Below are 15,742 nucleotides of genomic sequence, written 5' to 3'. Positions count from 1 at the left end.
CGGGGCTGCTCGCGCCTGTCCCGCTGCCGCTCCCTCCGCACACCTTCTGTCCTCCTCCCCGGGCGGGCTCAACCTGTTACCTGAGCCTCGCGCCGCGGCCACGCCCCCTCCGCGCCCGATTGGGCCCCGCCGCAGCAGGCGGCCCCGCCCCGCCTTTTCCTAGCCTACCGCCTGCCAGGCCAGCGGTCTCCGGCCTGGGGGGCGTGGCTTCAGAGACTCGCGTCATCGGGCGGGAAGCGAGCGGGCCAGACTCAGAGGAAGAGCGCGAGGGGAGGGGCGACCAGGAGTCCTTAGCAACCAGTCTGCCTCCTCCGTAGCAACCGAGGCCAGGCCTTTCCCTAAAGTGGGCCCTTGGGAGCCTAAAAAAGGCCTTCCATTCTTCACAATCCCAAATTTAAATATTGTCTGCTTCTTAAAGCCGGTGCAGTGTCGTTATTAACTGCGTGGGCACGCTCAACCACGGAGGCAACTAGGGCCAGTCACAGACTCTTAGCCCAACCTACCTCACAGGGTTGTTGTGGGGATAAGACTGAGGAGACTGCTGTAGCCACTTGAGTTCTTTAAGAAAAAAGGCGAGATACAAATATAATAAACCCCCGAGGGTGGGTTAGCACATGGACAAGGCTCAGATATCTCCCTCTCCTGTTCTCTCTCATGCACAAAAACAAGCAGCCCTTCTCTCAGGTTCTTTGACTGACACTGCCTGATTAAAGGTTCTGGAGACCTCAGGAAGTTTGCTTCCATATAGCCTGAGTACCTGATCCTGCCTAATCTAGGAAGCTAAGTAGGGTCAGGCTGAAATCTGGACGGGTGATTTAACTACTCTGAACCACCCAGAGAGCTTTGGCTATGGGTGGTATAGAAATATGATGATTTGCCCACATCTTCATACACAGTATGCAACTTTCTTCAGGCAGGGCATACCCCGAAGGAGGACTCATCCAACCACGGTGTGTTGCCCACAGGCGGGGGCACAGTAAAATGACTGATTAGCAATAGTATTGTGTTCCCATCATTAAGCTTTATAGTCATTTGTATACGGGCTGGTGCCAAGATTGCCCTAGCTGAGCATCCACCCAAGGCCCGCATCCCAGGAGTCCTATGGGGCTGCACCTCTTCTTCACCGTTGCAACCTATGTCTCTTCATGGCACCGGGAAAGGTGCTGTTTGCTCACTGGCTCTCAAAAAGGTGTAGCCATGATGGGATCGGGACGGAGGAGCGGAGCCACCGCTGACAACAGCAACGGGGAGAGAGACTGAGGTGGAAGGACCCTCCTGAACCCGAAGCAAGAACAGACTTTGGTGGCATTACAGTTTACGTTGAACGCTTTTACAGAAAGCAATATATAAAGCAATATAATTGGTTGGGACTAATAAAAGTTTCCTTGCTTGCGGATTTTGGAAGTCCACTACTGTTTTACCACAGACTACTTTGTTGCTTTGCCTAACTTGGAAAATCCCTAATTCACACTTTCATGAACCAGATTCTACAACTGGAGAAAGATGGCCTTCTACCCCACAGAGGGCAGAAAGGTGTGTTCCATCCAGGTCAGGTAAATCCTGCCTTGCTAAGCTTTCAGAGTTCCTTGACCAGCATCGTTAAGCACATGGACAGAAGTGGTTCTGCAGACACAGCACTTAGATTCCCAAAAGGCTTTTGACAAAGTACCTCACCAAAGACTCCTGAGGTTCTACCAGGATCTGTATTAAGGTCAATGTATTTCAACTCATTCAAAAATTAAATGGAATTAGGACTGGGCAGTAAAGTTGCTTAGTCTGCCCTAAAACCAATAGGGATGGTGAGGTGCTGCAAAGGGGTTTCTCTGAATTGGAAGAATGGGCATCAGAATGACAAATGTGAATCAAATTTATTAAAATACCCAAAGCTCTATGGGTATACAATGTAAGCAAGTGTCAACCGATGCTGGTTGGGGCAAAAATTCCCCACTTCAAATATAACCTGCTTTGAGCTGGACTGACCAAGAGAAAGATCTTGAAATTATGAAGCACCAACTTGATGGAAATATCAACCCAGTGCACACCTGCTGTGAAAAAAGCAAATTTCATGTTGGGCATAAATTGGAAAGGAATGGAAAATAAAACCGCCAAGATAACACTGCACTGATGCAAATCTACTGTGCAACAGTTTTGTTCACTAGTCTTAAAGGATAATGCAGAATTGGAAAAAAAAATCAGAAAAAGACAACTAAAATGATCAAGGGGCTGGAGCAATTCCCCCAGGAGGAATGGAGACCACCTCTGAGATTGTTTAACCTAAAAAGGGGGAGACAGAGATGTACAGAATTATACATGTAAGGAAAGCAGGGAGTTAATTTTCTTCCTTTTTTGTAATATTAGAACCCAGTGGATCATCCCATGAACTTGAACAGTGGGAAATTCAAGACAGATCAAAGAAAGACCTTCACACAGTGCAGTGTTCAGTTATGGAATTCATTTCCACAGGATGTAATGATGACCACCCCTTTGGAAAGCTCTGAAAGGAGATTGGATAAATTGATAGAGAAGGTGGCTATCAACAGCTAAGGTTTTTTCCCCCCTAATGATTTAGACAAGAATTAATCTGCAGCTTTGTTAAAATAAAAACCGAAGTTTCTCTTCACCTTTTTCTTTACCTAAGGCGGCTTCTATGGGTTTCACCTAGAACTGCAGACAAACCCAAACAGCAGCTAGATTTTATTTTTTCAAAAATGAGCTATCAGCTACTGCCTGTTAAATGAATTGTCCCTTGAGGTTCTGATGACAGGAGTTGCAGGCAACTAACAGAGAGATGTCTGTCTGATGCGTATGTCTGGCCACTGTCAGAAACAGGATGCTGAACAAAATATAAATATTCAGCTTTCTCATTCTTCTCCCTGGACTGTACAAGGTTATAGAGCTGCCCAAACAGTCAAAATAAGTTGGCTTGTCTTCTACTAGGCCACACTGACATTCAAAAATGTCAGTGCAAGCCTTGAAGCTTCACAAAATTCTTCATCATGCACAAAAATAAAAAAGAAGGGAGCATTCTGGGAGTAGACATGCAGAATAAGATATGAACATATTCATTTTAATACATAGGCACACAGTATGACTGTAGGGAAAATAGAGATGCTGATTCTAACCTTATTTAGGGTGCAGACTTTTTCATGTTTAGACAGAAGAAAAGCATGCTGGGAGTTATCAGCCTTTTTTTCTGTTTGAATTTGTTTAGGATTGCACCTTTAGGCTATAATCCTGTGCCTTGAATTTATATCCGATCAGTTCAATTCCCACGAAAGATGCTGCTGAGTTTCTGGCATGGACCTTAGAGGCAGAAATGTAACGGGCATAGAGATCTAGTGACAGTTGCCTCCTCACAGGGTGAATTTTTGCCCATCATGCAGAAGATGAAGGCACAGGAGAGCTACTAGAAAACAAAGCCTCTAGTAGCTCATGATTCAGGGGACTGGTTGGAACTGCTCAACTAAAATCGAAGGTGGCACCTTGAAAACCAAGATCTTACATAAGTTTTACTAGGTGGCAGAGGTGTTCTGCATCCAAGGCTAAAGACTTTAAACATATATGCCAGTGAATAACATTTCAACTGCTTGGATGTCACTTGATAGCTTAAGATTTCTAATAAATTTACATTAAAATACATAATGCAACACAAAACCAACATAAAACTGTGCAGAATAATATTTTTTAAAGATTGCGTGACGATAGAACAGAGCACTGCAAGGAGATGCTTCAGCAGATAGATACACCTTCAAGAGGTCACCAACATTTCTGTCTCTTGAACCACATATCGTTGTAAGCCGCCCCGAGGCTTCGGCTTTGGCGAATGGGGCGGCATAAAAATGTTTTAATAAATAAATAAATAAAAATAAGAGAGTGTTTGAAAGGGTGGGTGCCACTCCTGCAATGTTGTGGTCAGAACAACGAATAAGGCCTCACTGGAACATCTCAGGGGACCACTGGGTCTCCGTGAGGGAGAATACGAGGCCGGTATCTTCAGCCCAAACTTAAAAATACCAGCAGCAATAGGCTTCTTGGCCTTACATATCAGCATCTTACCCCTGCTGCAGCCTTCAACTCAAGCCCTGTTGCATTTCTGTAGCTGAGAGACTGCTGGAGTCACTGACCCGTTTTGTTGGCTGGCCAGCTGGAGGAAAGGGGGCCAACTCCCTCCACAAGTCCTGTTTCTACAAACGCCCCCCGCCTTGCACCTTTTCTTGCTTACTGATTGTTAACTAAGGGGCCGGAGAGCACCACTTCGAAGGAGGACCATGAACTCTGGGACTAGCAGCTCCCAAGTGCTGCTTAGGATTGATCAGCGATTGCTGGAGACGAGAAACTGAAAATGTCATAATGAATCGTGTTGAGCAAAGATTATCTCAGGATAGCTGACACTGGAGGGGAAAACACAGCTTTGTTCACCGACCAAAGCCTCTTCCACTCAAGATCCTTTCATGAACTTTCATAACCTCTTGCAAACACAAATAAAAATCCAAATATATCTATCTTTTAAAAGCCCTTCAGACATGGACATGGCTGACCCCTCTCATATAGCATGTCATTTCAATTTTGTATACTGAACATGGAAGTTAAAGCAGCACTGCCCAGGGCCACATTGGAGAGTTCCACGGAGAGACTGGATCAGATTCTTTATGAGAAAAGCTGCAGTTTAAAGAGACAACTCCAGCTAAGGCATGCCAGGCCAATTTAACTATCCTTTTTAACCATACTGTGAGTTAAGATTCTTTCTGACACCTTTTAATCCACTGTTGGTTCCCTTTCTTCTCTTCTTTATTTTTAAACAAACCATAGTGGTGCATTGGGCACTGAGTGTTGGCTATGATGCCTGTATTTTAAGAAAATGTTTTAAGATTCGGGTTAAGATTCTGGACCTGGAATTAGCCAGGTATATTAGGAAAAAAAGAATGCTGTCCAGAAAAGTGCCTAGATTGGTATATTTGGATTTCATGTCTGAATACTCTGTGAGTTATACCCAGATTTTAATAATGGAATTAAGATTGGGTCAAGAAATCTGTTTTACTTTTGCGTATCCAAAGTCCTAGAACCAGCACAGGTTTGTCCAGGACCAGGAGCGGTCCCAAAAAATCCCAGCAGTGTTCCTTTTGTACATTGTGGCTGAGTGTACAGGAGGTATAACGGAGATTAAAAATAGGGTCAGGGGCACACTGGGGTTAGGAAATCTTTAGTCTAGGGGTATGCCCACTGTCCCAGAGCCCAGTGCAGGCAGGGAAAGCAAGCCCTTCAGAAAAATACACGGAACAGTGCTTTCAGGGATCATATCTGAATGTACAGGGGTATTCCTGGATTGTGAGAATGGAGGCATGTCCAGTTGGGCTGGGAAATCTTGCATCCCTATGCATATCTAGGGCCTCAAAACTGACTGAGTTGGTGCATGCAAAGCAAGCAAGCTGAAGCAGGACCTGTTAATTCCCTTGGCCATGCTGTTTGAACGCACAGGTACTGAGAGAGACCCCAAAACATGCAGGATGCAACCCTTCGATGGTGTAAGCTTTATGTGGTGATGACCTTACCTTTGGCAGTATACACATGAAGTAATCTTCCCGTTCTGATTCACAGACACGGTTGTCACAGTTAAACTCAGGAACCTGAATTTGACCCTTCCCAGGAGATACAACCACAGCCCCCTCTTTAGTCCAATTTCAGTATCTTTTTGCCCAACACCCCTCCAAAAAGTTAGTCCAGAAGCCTGAACTTTCTCCAGTCTGAGCTGTCACACTCCCACCTCCCACCCCTGAATTCTGGTACAGCCGCGTGCTGCGTCACAGGGCCTGGCTTGAGCCTGACAGCTCCTGACACAGGGATGCAAAGCTCACCTCATCCGTTTCCCTTCCAGGCAGCAGTAGGAAGATGGAGACACCACCTCACACCTCAGGCTGCTGTTCGGCAGCTCCCTTTCCTTTCTGCAGTTTGACACCCACGACCAAAGCTAAGCACTCCCCAAAGGGCAGTCTTCTCCAAAGCATTCAGTTGAAAGAATGGCAGAAAAGACAACCGGCCCAGCAGGAGTTGAGGCAGGCAGAGCACAGGGACAGCCTGAACTGGACAAGGCGCTTTGTGCCCTATATTTTCCATGCATTGTACCATGGAGGGCTCATGGCAGAACACTGGATTCCACTCTTTGCTTCAAGATGGCTATTTTCCTGAGAGCAAATTCAACTCAAGATCTTTCCCCTGCTGCTCCAGTTGGAGTCCTGTTCTCTTCCTGTAGTCAGGAGGCCCAAACTCTAACCCCGATGCCCATTTGCTTGGCCACTTTCCCATCACAGGATGCAAAGAGGAAGGCCTTGAAACATGCAGAGCCTATTTCCCACTCCTGCAGAGAGCTTAAGGTGCTACTCTCTGACGCAGTAACTTGTCCTGCACTCTTTGAAAAGCCAGTCAAGGTGAGATCATACTCACTAAGAAATACAGGTACAGTAAGAGTCTAGGAATAATCATAAAGATGAAGCAATCCACCAAAAACACTTAAAACTTTGTTGATCCAATGCAAATAAATAAATAAAATAAAAAGCCACGCTGCTTTTTTGTTTGGAGCAAAGGCCAAAGCAAAGGGTCAGAGCAGGTTCTAACTCAGTAGTTTCAAGGGCTTTGCAGGACACAGCAGGACAGAGAGAAATACCATTACGGTCTTAATCAGCATTCCATTCGTATCAAAGGCTCAGATCAAATGCCAGTGTTTCCTCAAGGAAGGGCACACTCTTGAGAATCACTTCATTGAGTGAACTTCCGGCTTTTCCCAGGTCTATAAACACAGCACAACAATTATTGCTGTGATAGAAAATGAAACTACACATACAAACACATGCACAAGGCAAGCATTTCTGCTGCAAGGAAATGTATTGAGTGCAAAAATAGATGTGGATTGCTTGAATGCCAAACACTGATGCCTCTTCCAGATTAAAACAACCTTACAAGAAGGGAGTTGTAAGGTGAAAACCAGGACCTCGAATCAGTCTGCACTGGCAAATATACGTTCTACTGCACAGGCAGCAGCGCATCCTTTCAGCCCTAGGCTGTGGGAACACCATTCCAGTCCAGGCCAATTTGGCACTTTGCTTCTGGAGAGCAGAGCGTGGAGGCCAGGAAAAAGACAGCCTCTATTCTGCCACATTCCCCGAAACGATTCACAGTGGCATGTCCTGCCTGAACCCTTGTTGGCCAATTTATTTTTCGCTTGGTAATCAGGTGCTCATTAACCTTAATCATATCACTGCACTGTCACTTTCCTTTCTGTCTGTGTAAGATGGTGAAAAAAGAAAACCAAGCAAGCCACAAAATGTTAGGAGCCACGGCACACTGCCAGCTTTTTATAATGGCCAGGCCCTTAATTGGAAGCAGAAGGAAGCTCAATAGGAGAAAACCCAAAAGCAACTAGAATCAGAAGAAACACACATTGCAAAACCCTCGTTTTGTTACATCCCTCTTCAACAGTACACTTTCTGTGGCAGCTGTTGGGGCCCATTTCTCAGCAAAGAGAGATTTGCTTTGATATTGTAGGAATTGCTTAATTATAAATATGTAGGTTAGGCAGGGTGAAAGGCTGGCAGCAGGCAAACATCCTGACAGACACGACTGGTCTCGAAAGAAGCAGTAGTTTCCCACTCCAGTCATTGCATTGAGACTGCAGGAAAATAAGCATGAAGTTATTTCCCGACTCCTTCACTGGCTACATTCCAAAAGCCACAGCATCTGTCTCTACGCCCCATCCAAGCAAGGTGCTGCCATTCATCCCAAATCCCGAAGCAGGCCTATTTCGCTCACTGGAGCCTGTTCAAAGTCTAGTCTTTTGAATGGTTAAGTCCAGTGCTACCTACAGCATTCAGTTACAGAAACCACGTGTGCAACACAGAAAAGGAAGTTAATTTTTAAAAATAGCATTCCTGTCAACAAATACGGCAAAAGCGACAGAAACAATAAATTTAAATTTGCAGTTCGACACATGCCTGGGAGTAAGCCCTATTGAAATCAGTGGGGCTTACTTTTGAGCAGGCATGTGGAAGAGAATTTTGTGAAATTCCTTCACCTGATCTACAGCTATAGAAGACGTGGCTCAGTCTAAACGTTGGGCCAAGTTATAACTGATGCAAAGAATGCCTTTTGGTCACCCGTGAATAACTCTATGGATGAGAAATGAAAAATCAAGCCGAGTCTCCAATGATGGAAAACTAAGCATAGATACGGTTTCTCCCACCCAGTTTCTGCACGTCGGAAATTCTGTGCCTATCATTTGGGTTTAACAGCAAGTACTCTTTAAACTAAAGGGTCACGTATTTTAGACATGACAAAATACCTTAAGCTGGCCCTACCCAACCTGTTGGAACACGGAGCTGGGGATCATGGAGGCCCAAGTCCGACACGCAAGGGCGAAAGCAGGGCCATGCTGGATCAGGCCAAGGGCCCTTATTTATTTTTACTTTTTTTTCGATTTATAGCCTGCCTTTTTCCTACAAAGGGCTCAAGGCAGCTTACATCATTCTCCTCCTCCATCTTGTCCCCACAACAACAACAACCCTGCGAGGTAGGTTGGGCTGAGAGTCTGCGACTGGCCCAAGATCCCCCAGTGGGCTCCATGGCCGAGCGGGGACTCGAACCCGGATCGTCTGAGTCCCAGTCCCACGTTCTTAACCACTACGCCACACTGGCTAACCCTTCCAGTCTAGCACTGCTTACATCGTGCCCAAACAGCCGCCCACCTCCCCCAGCAACGGGGGCACCTAGGCACTGGCCTGCCTGCTTCGCCAGACACGTTCCCAGCATGCCCCGGCCAGCCATGAGGACTAGCGCATGCTGCAAGTGCAAGCCTTTTTCCTGGCTGAACATGCGTAAGAATCCTGCCCTAAAGGCATCCCCCCCCCGCCCCAAATCAGTTGGCTCTGCCAGATCCTGCCTCGTTCGCTTCAGCGACTTAGCTCCACCTTCTGACTTTCGATCGCAAGCGCTTTCAAGACGATTTGCTACCGAACGGCGCCTAAGCACACCCGAGGGGGGGGGGAACCGGCCCCGCCCCCCCAGCCCCCCCCCCCAAGACGCGCCCCCGGGCATCCGCTCGCCGCCCCGCGGCGCCCCCGCCCCCAGCAGGGCGTCCGCCGCGCCTTCGCCCCTTCTCGCGAGAGCACGGCCGACCTCGGTCATCAGCGGCGGGCGGAGGGCAGCTCGGGAACGTCCCAGCAGCGCGCGCGTCGCTATAGAAACGACAGCCGGCTGCATGGAAGACGCACTCAAGATGGGGGCGCGCCGCTGTAGTCTTCCCAGTTACTACGCCGGGATGTCCCTTGCTACGCGAACGTAAAAGCGTCGCCTCTTTATGCCTTTTGGCCAGTTCTGCCCAATCCTATTTATAACAGTTCAAACAAAAATCCGACGCGGAAAGTTCCGACACACCCAACATGGCGACACCGCTCGCCTTTCCTTTTCCTGTACGGTTCGTCTCTGGGGCCAAAAAAGGGCTTCGCGTATTGCGCATGCGCCCCGGCGTGCTCCCCTTCCTGCTCAGTGACTAAGCTGTCGGCGAAGCTGGTGTGGGAAAAATGGAAGCAATGGCGCCGTTTTGGGCTGGAGGTCCCGCTCCCGGAGCGCTTTATTCGCCGCCTTGTCCGAGCAACGAATCCGGGACCTTGCCTGGGGGGGTCACCAGGACTCTGTAAGTGGGGAAAAGGTTTGGCTGAGGCTCCCCGCAAAAGAGGGGGGCCTTCGGGGGGGGGTGCTAGTGCCGTCCCGGCGATGGGGCCCCTTTGAGAGATGGCCCGCGGGCCCGAGGATGCTCGCCCGGTAGACCCAGTCCGCGGGCGGCCTGCCCAAAGATGGCATCCCGGATGCCTTGGGCTGTGACCCCCATCATCCCTAGGCAACGTAGATGGGAGCGCTAGTCCCCTAAATGTACCAAAGCCCGGGCGTGGTGTTAGGGGACAGCCCCCGAGGGCTGCCGCTCCGAATCCCTGCGAGGCCGCAGGGCATAGCACCCTGCGGCCCACCTGCTGGAATAAAGGTCCAGGGACCGTCAGGCTCTACCTGGGTTGGTCCACTTTTGGACCACATGGGCTCCCCCCCCCCCCCGCTTTTCAATCTTTCTGCCTAGTTTTCTCTGAATGTGCACAGGATACCTGTGCATCCTTTAAAAAAAAAAAAAAAAGATAGGGTCCTGTAAAATTGCGCACAGACTGGGTGTTTCTGTAAATTAGCTGATGTAAATTGGTGCATTCCCTTTGCCCTGTGGACCAGGCCCCAATGCGGGGGATTGGGATTCTCCAAATTTAGCGAGTGTAGCCGGAAGGGGAAAAGCCTGAAAGTGCTTCCTCAGGTCCATGCCAGCCCCAGACAGAACATCCTTTGCCGACCGGAGTATTTTGGACCACTGTTGCCAGCAACCCAGCGGTCGGGAATGCTAGAAGCTGTCCTCTTCATGCTCTGATGGGAACTCAACTCACTGGGAAGAACTGCCAATCAGCCCTCCCTGTTTTCTGTCCCATTCCTGCCAGGAGCCCCATGGTGACGGGCACCTCTGTCCTGGGGCTGAGGTTTGACGGTGGCGTCATCATTGCGGCAGACATGCTGGGCTCCTACGGATCGCTGGCCCGATTCCGCAACATTTCCAGGCTCATGAAGGTGAACGACAGCACCGTGTTAGGGGCATCTGGTGACTATGCCGATTTCCAGTACCTCAAACGAGTCGTCGAACAGATGGTGTAAGTTGAGAGTTCTCCAAATGTTGAGGTCCCTGTCCTGCGGAGGGGGGAACTCCCCGTCTGCCATGCCTGACACTCAAGATAGCTACCAATGCATTTCCTTAGGACTGGGGTAGGTAACTGCCATCCAGAAGTCCCAGCCAGCATGGCTAATGGTCAGATTATGGGAGCTGTAACCTAAAACACCTGGAGGGCACCAGATTCAATTATCTCTTCCCCTCACACCTTAACTTCCATACTTAATGAGTTAGGCCTTTAAGCAACCATAATCTCCTCTACATCTCTTATTAAGTGTTGACACCATTCAGAAACTGAAGCGTTCCGGACAGTTCACAATTAAAATCCATAAAATACAATGTAAGATGCTATAAATGTTTAAATGTACAGTATAAATTGGAAGTAAAGGTTAGCAGCAATGCAAAGATTGGGATGCAATCATAGGTTTAAAACTGAAAGAAAAAAATCTTAAGGCAAAACATAGCCTCCCTCCTAGTTTGAAAGAGGTAGTTAAGAGGGCCCCAAGAGGGTCCCTGAACTTTGTTTGTTTCCCAGCCAACCCCAAAGTAAAGCGGTAGAAGAAAATTCAGTATTTGCATACTCGAAAACTTACAGTAAGAAAAATTCTGTTTTCCAACTGAAGATTGAGGAGGTCCCTTACAGTTTCTTGATAACATGCAGCAGTTTCCCAGTTTCCTCACAGAGTTCTTTGTTAGGCTTCTAAGCACCTCTTCTCACTGAAGCAAGATGCTGTTTATTCCACTGAGTTGTGCAAAGCTTTAGAGTCCCCAAGCAAACAATAGCTCCCAGTATTCACATTGTACAAAGCATTTCAGTTACATGGTGGTAACAAGACATACAAAAATGGTCTGTTTTGTTTTCCTCCTTTAGGGGCTGTGGGAAGGAGGGTGGGCAGTTCTCCAAAACACAGTATTACCTGGGCAGGGTGTGGGCTCAAGCGGCCTGGCAGAGCCAACAGCTGCTGAGAAGGGTCTGCTTTGCCTGGCTTCTGCACCCCATCAGTAAAACCCCTTTTCTCATTAAGACACCCCCTTCTTTCACCTGCTCAGGAAGAGGGTCCCACGCAGCTGGAGCAAGAGGCTGAGGCTTCCCTGCATGGCCACCTCCTGGGTAGTTTTCCTTCTGAGATGGTGGTGGCGGCGGCGAGCTTGGCTCCTCTTTTATATAGTGGGGGAGGAAGGCCCTGCCCCTTGAGCCCCGCCCACCCCCATGCTGGTCAGCTGTCAGCAAAGGGGCCCTGGGATGGCTTCCCCAAGCCTAAGGAACGCCATAACGACTGCCAGGCACCAGAGGGGGCCCCTTGCTCCCCAAAAGTGGCTTTCAGCTGAGCCGCAGAAGTCTGTGCGCTTTGTAATATTAGCCTGGGCCTGATGCTCTCCGGAGGTTCCCCCAAGGCCCAGTCAGTATGGCGGGTGGTTGGGGATGATTGGAAACGTGCTCCCAAACGGCTGCAGGGGGCCATGTTAGGGAAGGCTCCTCTGGTATGGAGGGATGGTGCAACTGATGATTTAAAGAAATATTACAAATGGCGCCTCTTAACAGCCGCAGCCCTTTCTGGCTCGGTGCCCTCAGGTCTTGTGCCAGTCGGGAGGGTCAGATTTTGGATGCCCGCATGCTAAATTAGCCAAGCCCCTGGGCCCAGGAACCTGCTCCAGTGCTTCCAGCAGCTCTCCTGACCCTTCACCACTGCTTTCTCTGGCTGGGGGAGACTGGGCATTGCAATCCCAACACATCCAAAGAGCCCTACGTTGGGGAAGCCCCACCGTTCGGCCCTTTAGCACGTCTAGGATCCGGCGGCTTACAGCGGCAAGTCCGGTGGATCTGATGTAGCTTTGTCCCCTCCAGGATCGACGAGGAACTCTTGGGAGACGGACACAGCTACAGCCCGAAGGCCATCCACTCCTGGCTCACCCGAGCGATGTACAGCCGCCGGTCCAAGATGAACCCCCTCTGGAACACTGTTGTGATTGGCGGCTATGCAAACGGAGAAGGGTAAGCCCGGAACCTCCATCAGTCAGGGCCAGAAGAACTTAGGTAATGTCCTTGTTGCTCAGCAGGTATGACTCCTACACAACTATCCATTAAATTTAGTTTGCATAGCTGTTATTACACAGCTGCAATTGCTCTTGGCATGCTTACAAACTGAAGCAAGGAGCAAAAGATGAATAGGAAGCTGCTGCTTCCAGGTTGATCAAGCTATGAGTGGGGGGAGGAAAGATCCCCCCCCCACAGTGCTGTGACCCATTTGGCCGTAAAAAACTCCTCCCAGGGAGGTTCAGGAGAGGTGAAGACATAATGATTCATTATTTATATAAAGCGTTATATTATGCACCTCAAAGACTCCGAGCGTTTGTGTATGTGCCATAGCACTCCTGTGAATTTAAATCCCCGTCTTAACAAGTCGGGGTAGATGGAGGGATGCGCCAAAGGTTTTGCTCCCCGTGTAAACCTGTCCTCCTCTCTCAGTTTCTTAGGTTACGTTGACATGCTTGGTGTGGCTTATGAAGCGCCTTCTCTCGCCACAGGATATGGCTCATACGTGGCACAGGTGAGCCGCTTGGGAATGCCACGGATTAATGCAGCTTTGGGTCCTGAAAGCAGAGCTTTGGGGTCTTTGGAGACATGCGACTGAGGAGTCTCTCTGTCTCTTTCCCTTTCACAGCCACTGATAAGGGATGCCCTGGAAAAGAAACCCCTCCTTTCTAGGCAGGAGGCACGAGACCTTATTGAGCGTTGCATGAAAATCCTCTACTACAGGGACGCCCGTTCATTTAATAGGGTAAGGAGCAGGAAGTGAGGAAGGCCGTGAAGGCCATCCAGTCTGTCACACAAGACCAGGCACTTCCAAAGGTGAATCCTGGATCTCCATTTTTCTTCACAATTTCCCAACATGCTAATTACAACCCTGTCCATCTTCTAGCCGGGTTGGGTCAAGTCTTTTGAAGAAAATAGTCTTGGCGGACTAACTCTTTTCACTGTCCTTTTTCAGTATGAGCTCACAACAGTTACAGAGAAGGGTGTGGAAATCGAAGGTCCCATCACTTCAGAGACCAGCTGGGAAATCGCACATCTTGTCAGGTAAGTGTACCGCATTTGGGCCCAGGTTCGAAGGACATCGTTCCAGTGCTTGGCACGGTATGGGCCCAGTGAAATGGCTGGCCTACCGGACAACCCAGGAGGAAGTCTGTTTGGGTGCCAAGGGACTTTCCTGACTCTGTACCCCAGGGAGAATGGATGGACCCTGTTGCTGGTTAGTCCTGCCATAAAATAACTTGTCAGTACAAGGAAGCATACAACTGGTTGGTCTACTTACATGTTCCCAGAGGAGCAGCTGATCCAAGTAATACCCTTACCTCTGCGAGCAGGAGTGGGAGCCAATTTTAGACCTGCCTCCAGCATCTTGGAGCTTAAAAGCCAATAGGAGCAGGTTTCAGAAACTCCTCGCGGTGGTCTGCACTGAAGATTGCATGTTTTTGTATACTCCTCTTTAGCCCAGCAGCTAAGAATCACTTTGAATACATAGTCTAAATTACTTTACTTGGAAGGTTGTCCTTTTAGATAAGGTACGATTTATTTCCCGTGTTGTAAACTTTGAGGCATCTTGCCTTCTTTATTTACTTATTAGGCTGGAGACAACCTAATTTTCCTTTTTCTTTTTGTAGTGGTTTTGAATGAAACTGAAAAGCCCATGGACCTGCTTTGGTTTGGTTTGAATATAATCCCAAATCATTTGTTAAAACTAGTTAAGCTTCACAAGACCTCGTACTCTTTTTGTAAATCACAATAAAAGTGCTTTGAGACGCTTACATGCATGTTCTGGTTCTTGCACTGGAAACATTTACTGGAATTTTCTACATGGATCAGTCTCTCATCTCCAAGTTTCTTGTAGATTTATATGAGGGGTCCCTTTTATCATATAATCTCTGAAGGCTTGTGACATTTTGGAGTTCGTCTGCCCATTTGGAATAATCTTGCACTATAACACCTAATATCACGCAGCTTGCCTTTTTGAATGTTCTTCCATCTAAAGAACATTTCCAGCATATCAGGAAGGAATGTAAATTCTTGATAGCCTGGTTTTCTACATTCAGTTTTGTTTTATATAAAAGGTAACAATACAAACATTCAATCCCTGCCCTGTGATCTGGGGAGCGGGGAAAGTTGGATGTGATATTTAAATAGTGTGAATGTAGTTTTAAAAACCAAATAGCAGGTGTGGAAGCCCCTTCCAGATCCGTGATCACAGTGCATAGCAGAAACAGTTTCTATCTGGAATGAACCCTCTGGGCCCCTCTACTTTAAAAAAAAAAAATGGAATTGCTGTTGAATGGAAGCTGTCACATCTAGTTTGGGCCTGAGAGGTACCTTTTCAGCAGAGGTACTCACTCCACAGCTCCTTTCTCAATTTATAGACTTCTGGTAGCCAAAGGCCTCTATTTTCTGCAAATATCATGGTTAGTAAAAATGCATGCCTTGTTGATGCATACCATGGTCTGCAGCAAGAAGATTCTGGCGTATGTTCTCAGACATGCAGTTGGTTCACAGACCCCGTTAGAAGTGGCAGTCCTGGCTGACCTTCCACAACCTGATGCTCTCCAGTTGTGCTGAAACATAACTTGCGCCAACAATGGGAGTTGCCATCTAACACATGTGCAAGGCACCTAGTTGAGGAAAGCTGCCAACCGTATCCCACCTGCAATGGAAGATGGGCTACCATAATCCATATATTTTTTCAGGAAAGCATGCCCCCTCCCCCCATGACTGATCTCTGTATTTCAAGATCCTATGCTAAGTTTTTGAAGAACCCTTGAGCCGAGGTTACTGTCTCACTGGATTAATAATTACAGATGGGAAGAGGAGAAGAAACTGGTATGAAATGGAAGCTGTTTGGAGAAGGCTTCAAGAGAAAGACCAAGATAAAACACAGTTGAAGAGGCAGACGCATAGAGGGGGGTGGCATGAAAAAGTGATGGAAGGCAGGTGTTAAGTTTGAAAAAGGAGGT

At 48.0% G+C, this 15,742-nt stretch overlaps 2 protein-coding genes across 2 annotated transcripts in view; one reads left to right on the top strand and one right to left on the bottom strand.

Moving 5' to 3' along the window:
- The window catches only part of CGN (cingulin), a 51,096-nt gene extending 45,227 nt beyond the window's left edge, over nucleotides 1-5,869 (bottom strand). The window contains exon 1 of the mRNA XM_044449235.1: nucleotides 5,853-5,869. The gene's annotated coding sequence lies outside the window, so the exon portion shown is untranslated. The remainder of the gene's footprint in view (nucleotides 1-5,852) is intronic.
- Nucleotides 5,870-9,523: 3,654 nt separating this feature from the next.
- PSMB4 (proteasome 20S subunit beta 4) lies at nucleotides 9,524-14,545 on the top strand. The gene is made up of 7 exons (XM_044449115.1): nucleotides 9,524-9,679; nucleotides 10,515-10,721; nucleotides 12,585-12,731; nucleotides 13,206-13,287; nucleotides 13,402-13,518; nucleotides 13,729-13,817; nucleotides 14,402-14,545. The coding sequence occupies exons 1-7, from the start codon at nucleotides 9,567-9,569 to the stop codon at nucleotides 14,412-14,414; spliced, it is 768 nt and encodes a 255-aa protein (XP_044305050.1). The 5' UTR covers nucleotides 9,524-9,566; the 3' UTR covers nucleotides 14,415-14,545.
- Nucleotides 14,546-15,742: the final 1,197 nt, after the last annotated feature.

Source organism: Varanus komodoensis, unplaced genomic scaffold (assembly GCF_004798865.1).
Source record: "Varanus komodoensis strain SLA01 unplaced genomic scaffold, ASM479886v1 scaffold57, whole genome shotgun sequence".
In the NCBI taxonomy this organism is placed as follows: domain Eukaryota; kingdom Metazoa; phylum Chordata; class Lepidosauria; order Squamata; family Varanidae; genus Varanus; species Varanus komodoensis.
Note: the sequence above shows the minus strand (reverse complement) of the source record. Positions and strands in the feature narration are given on the sequence as shown.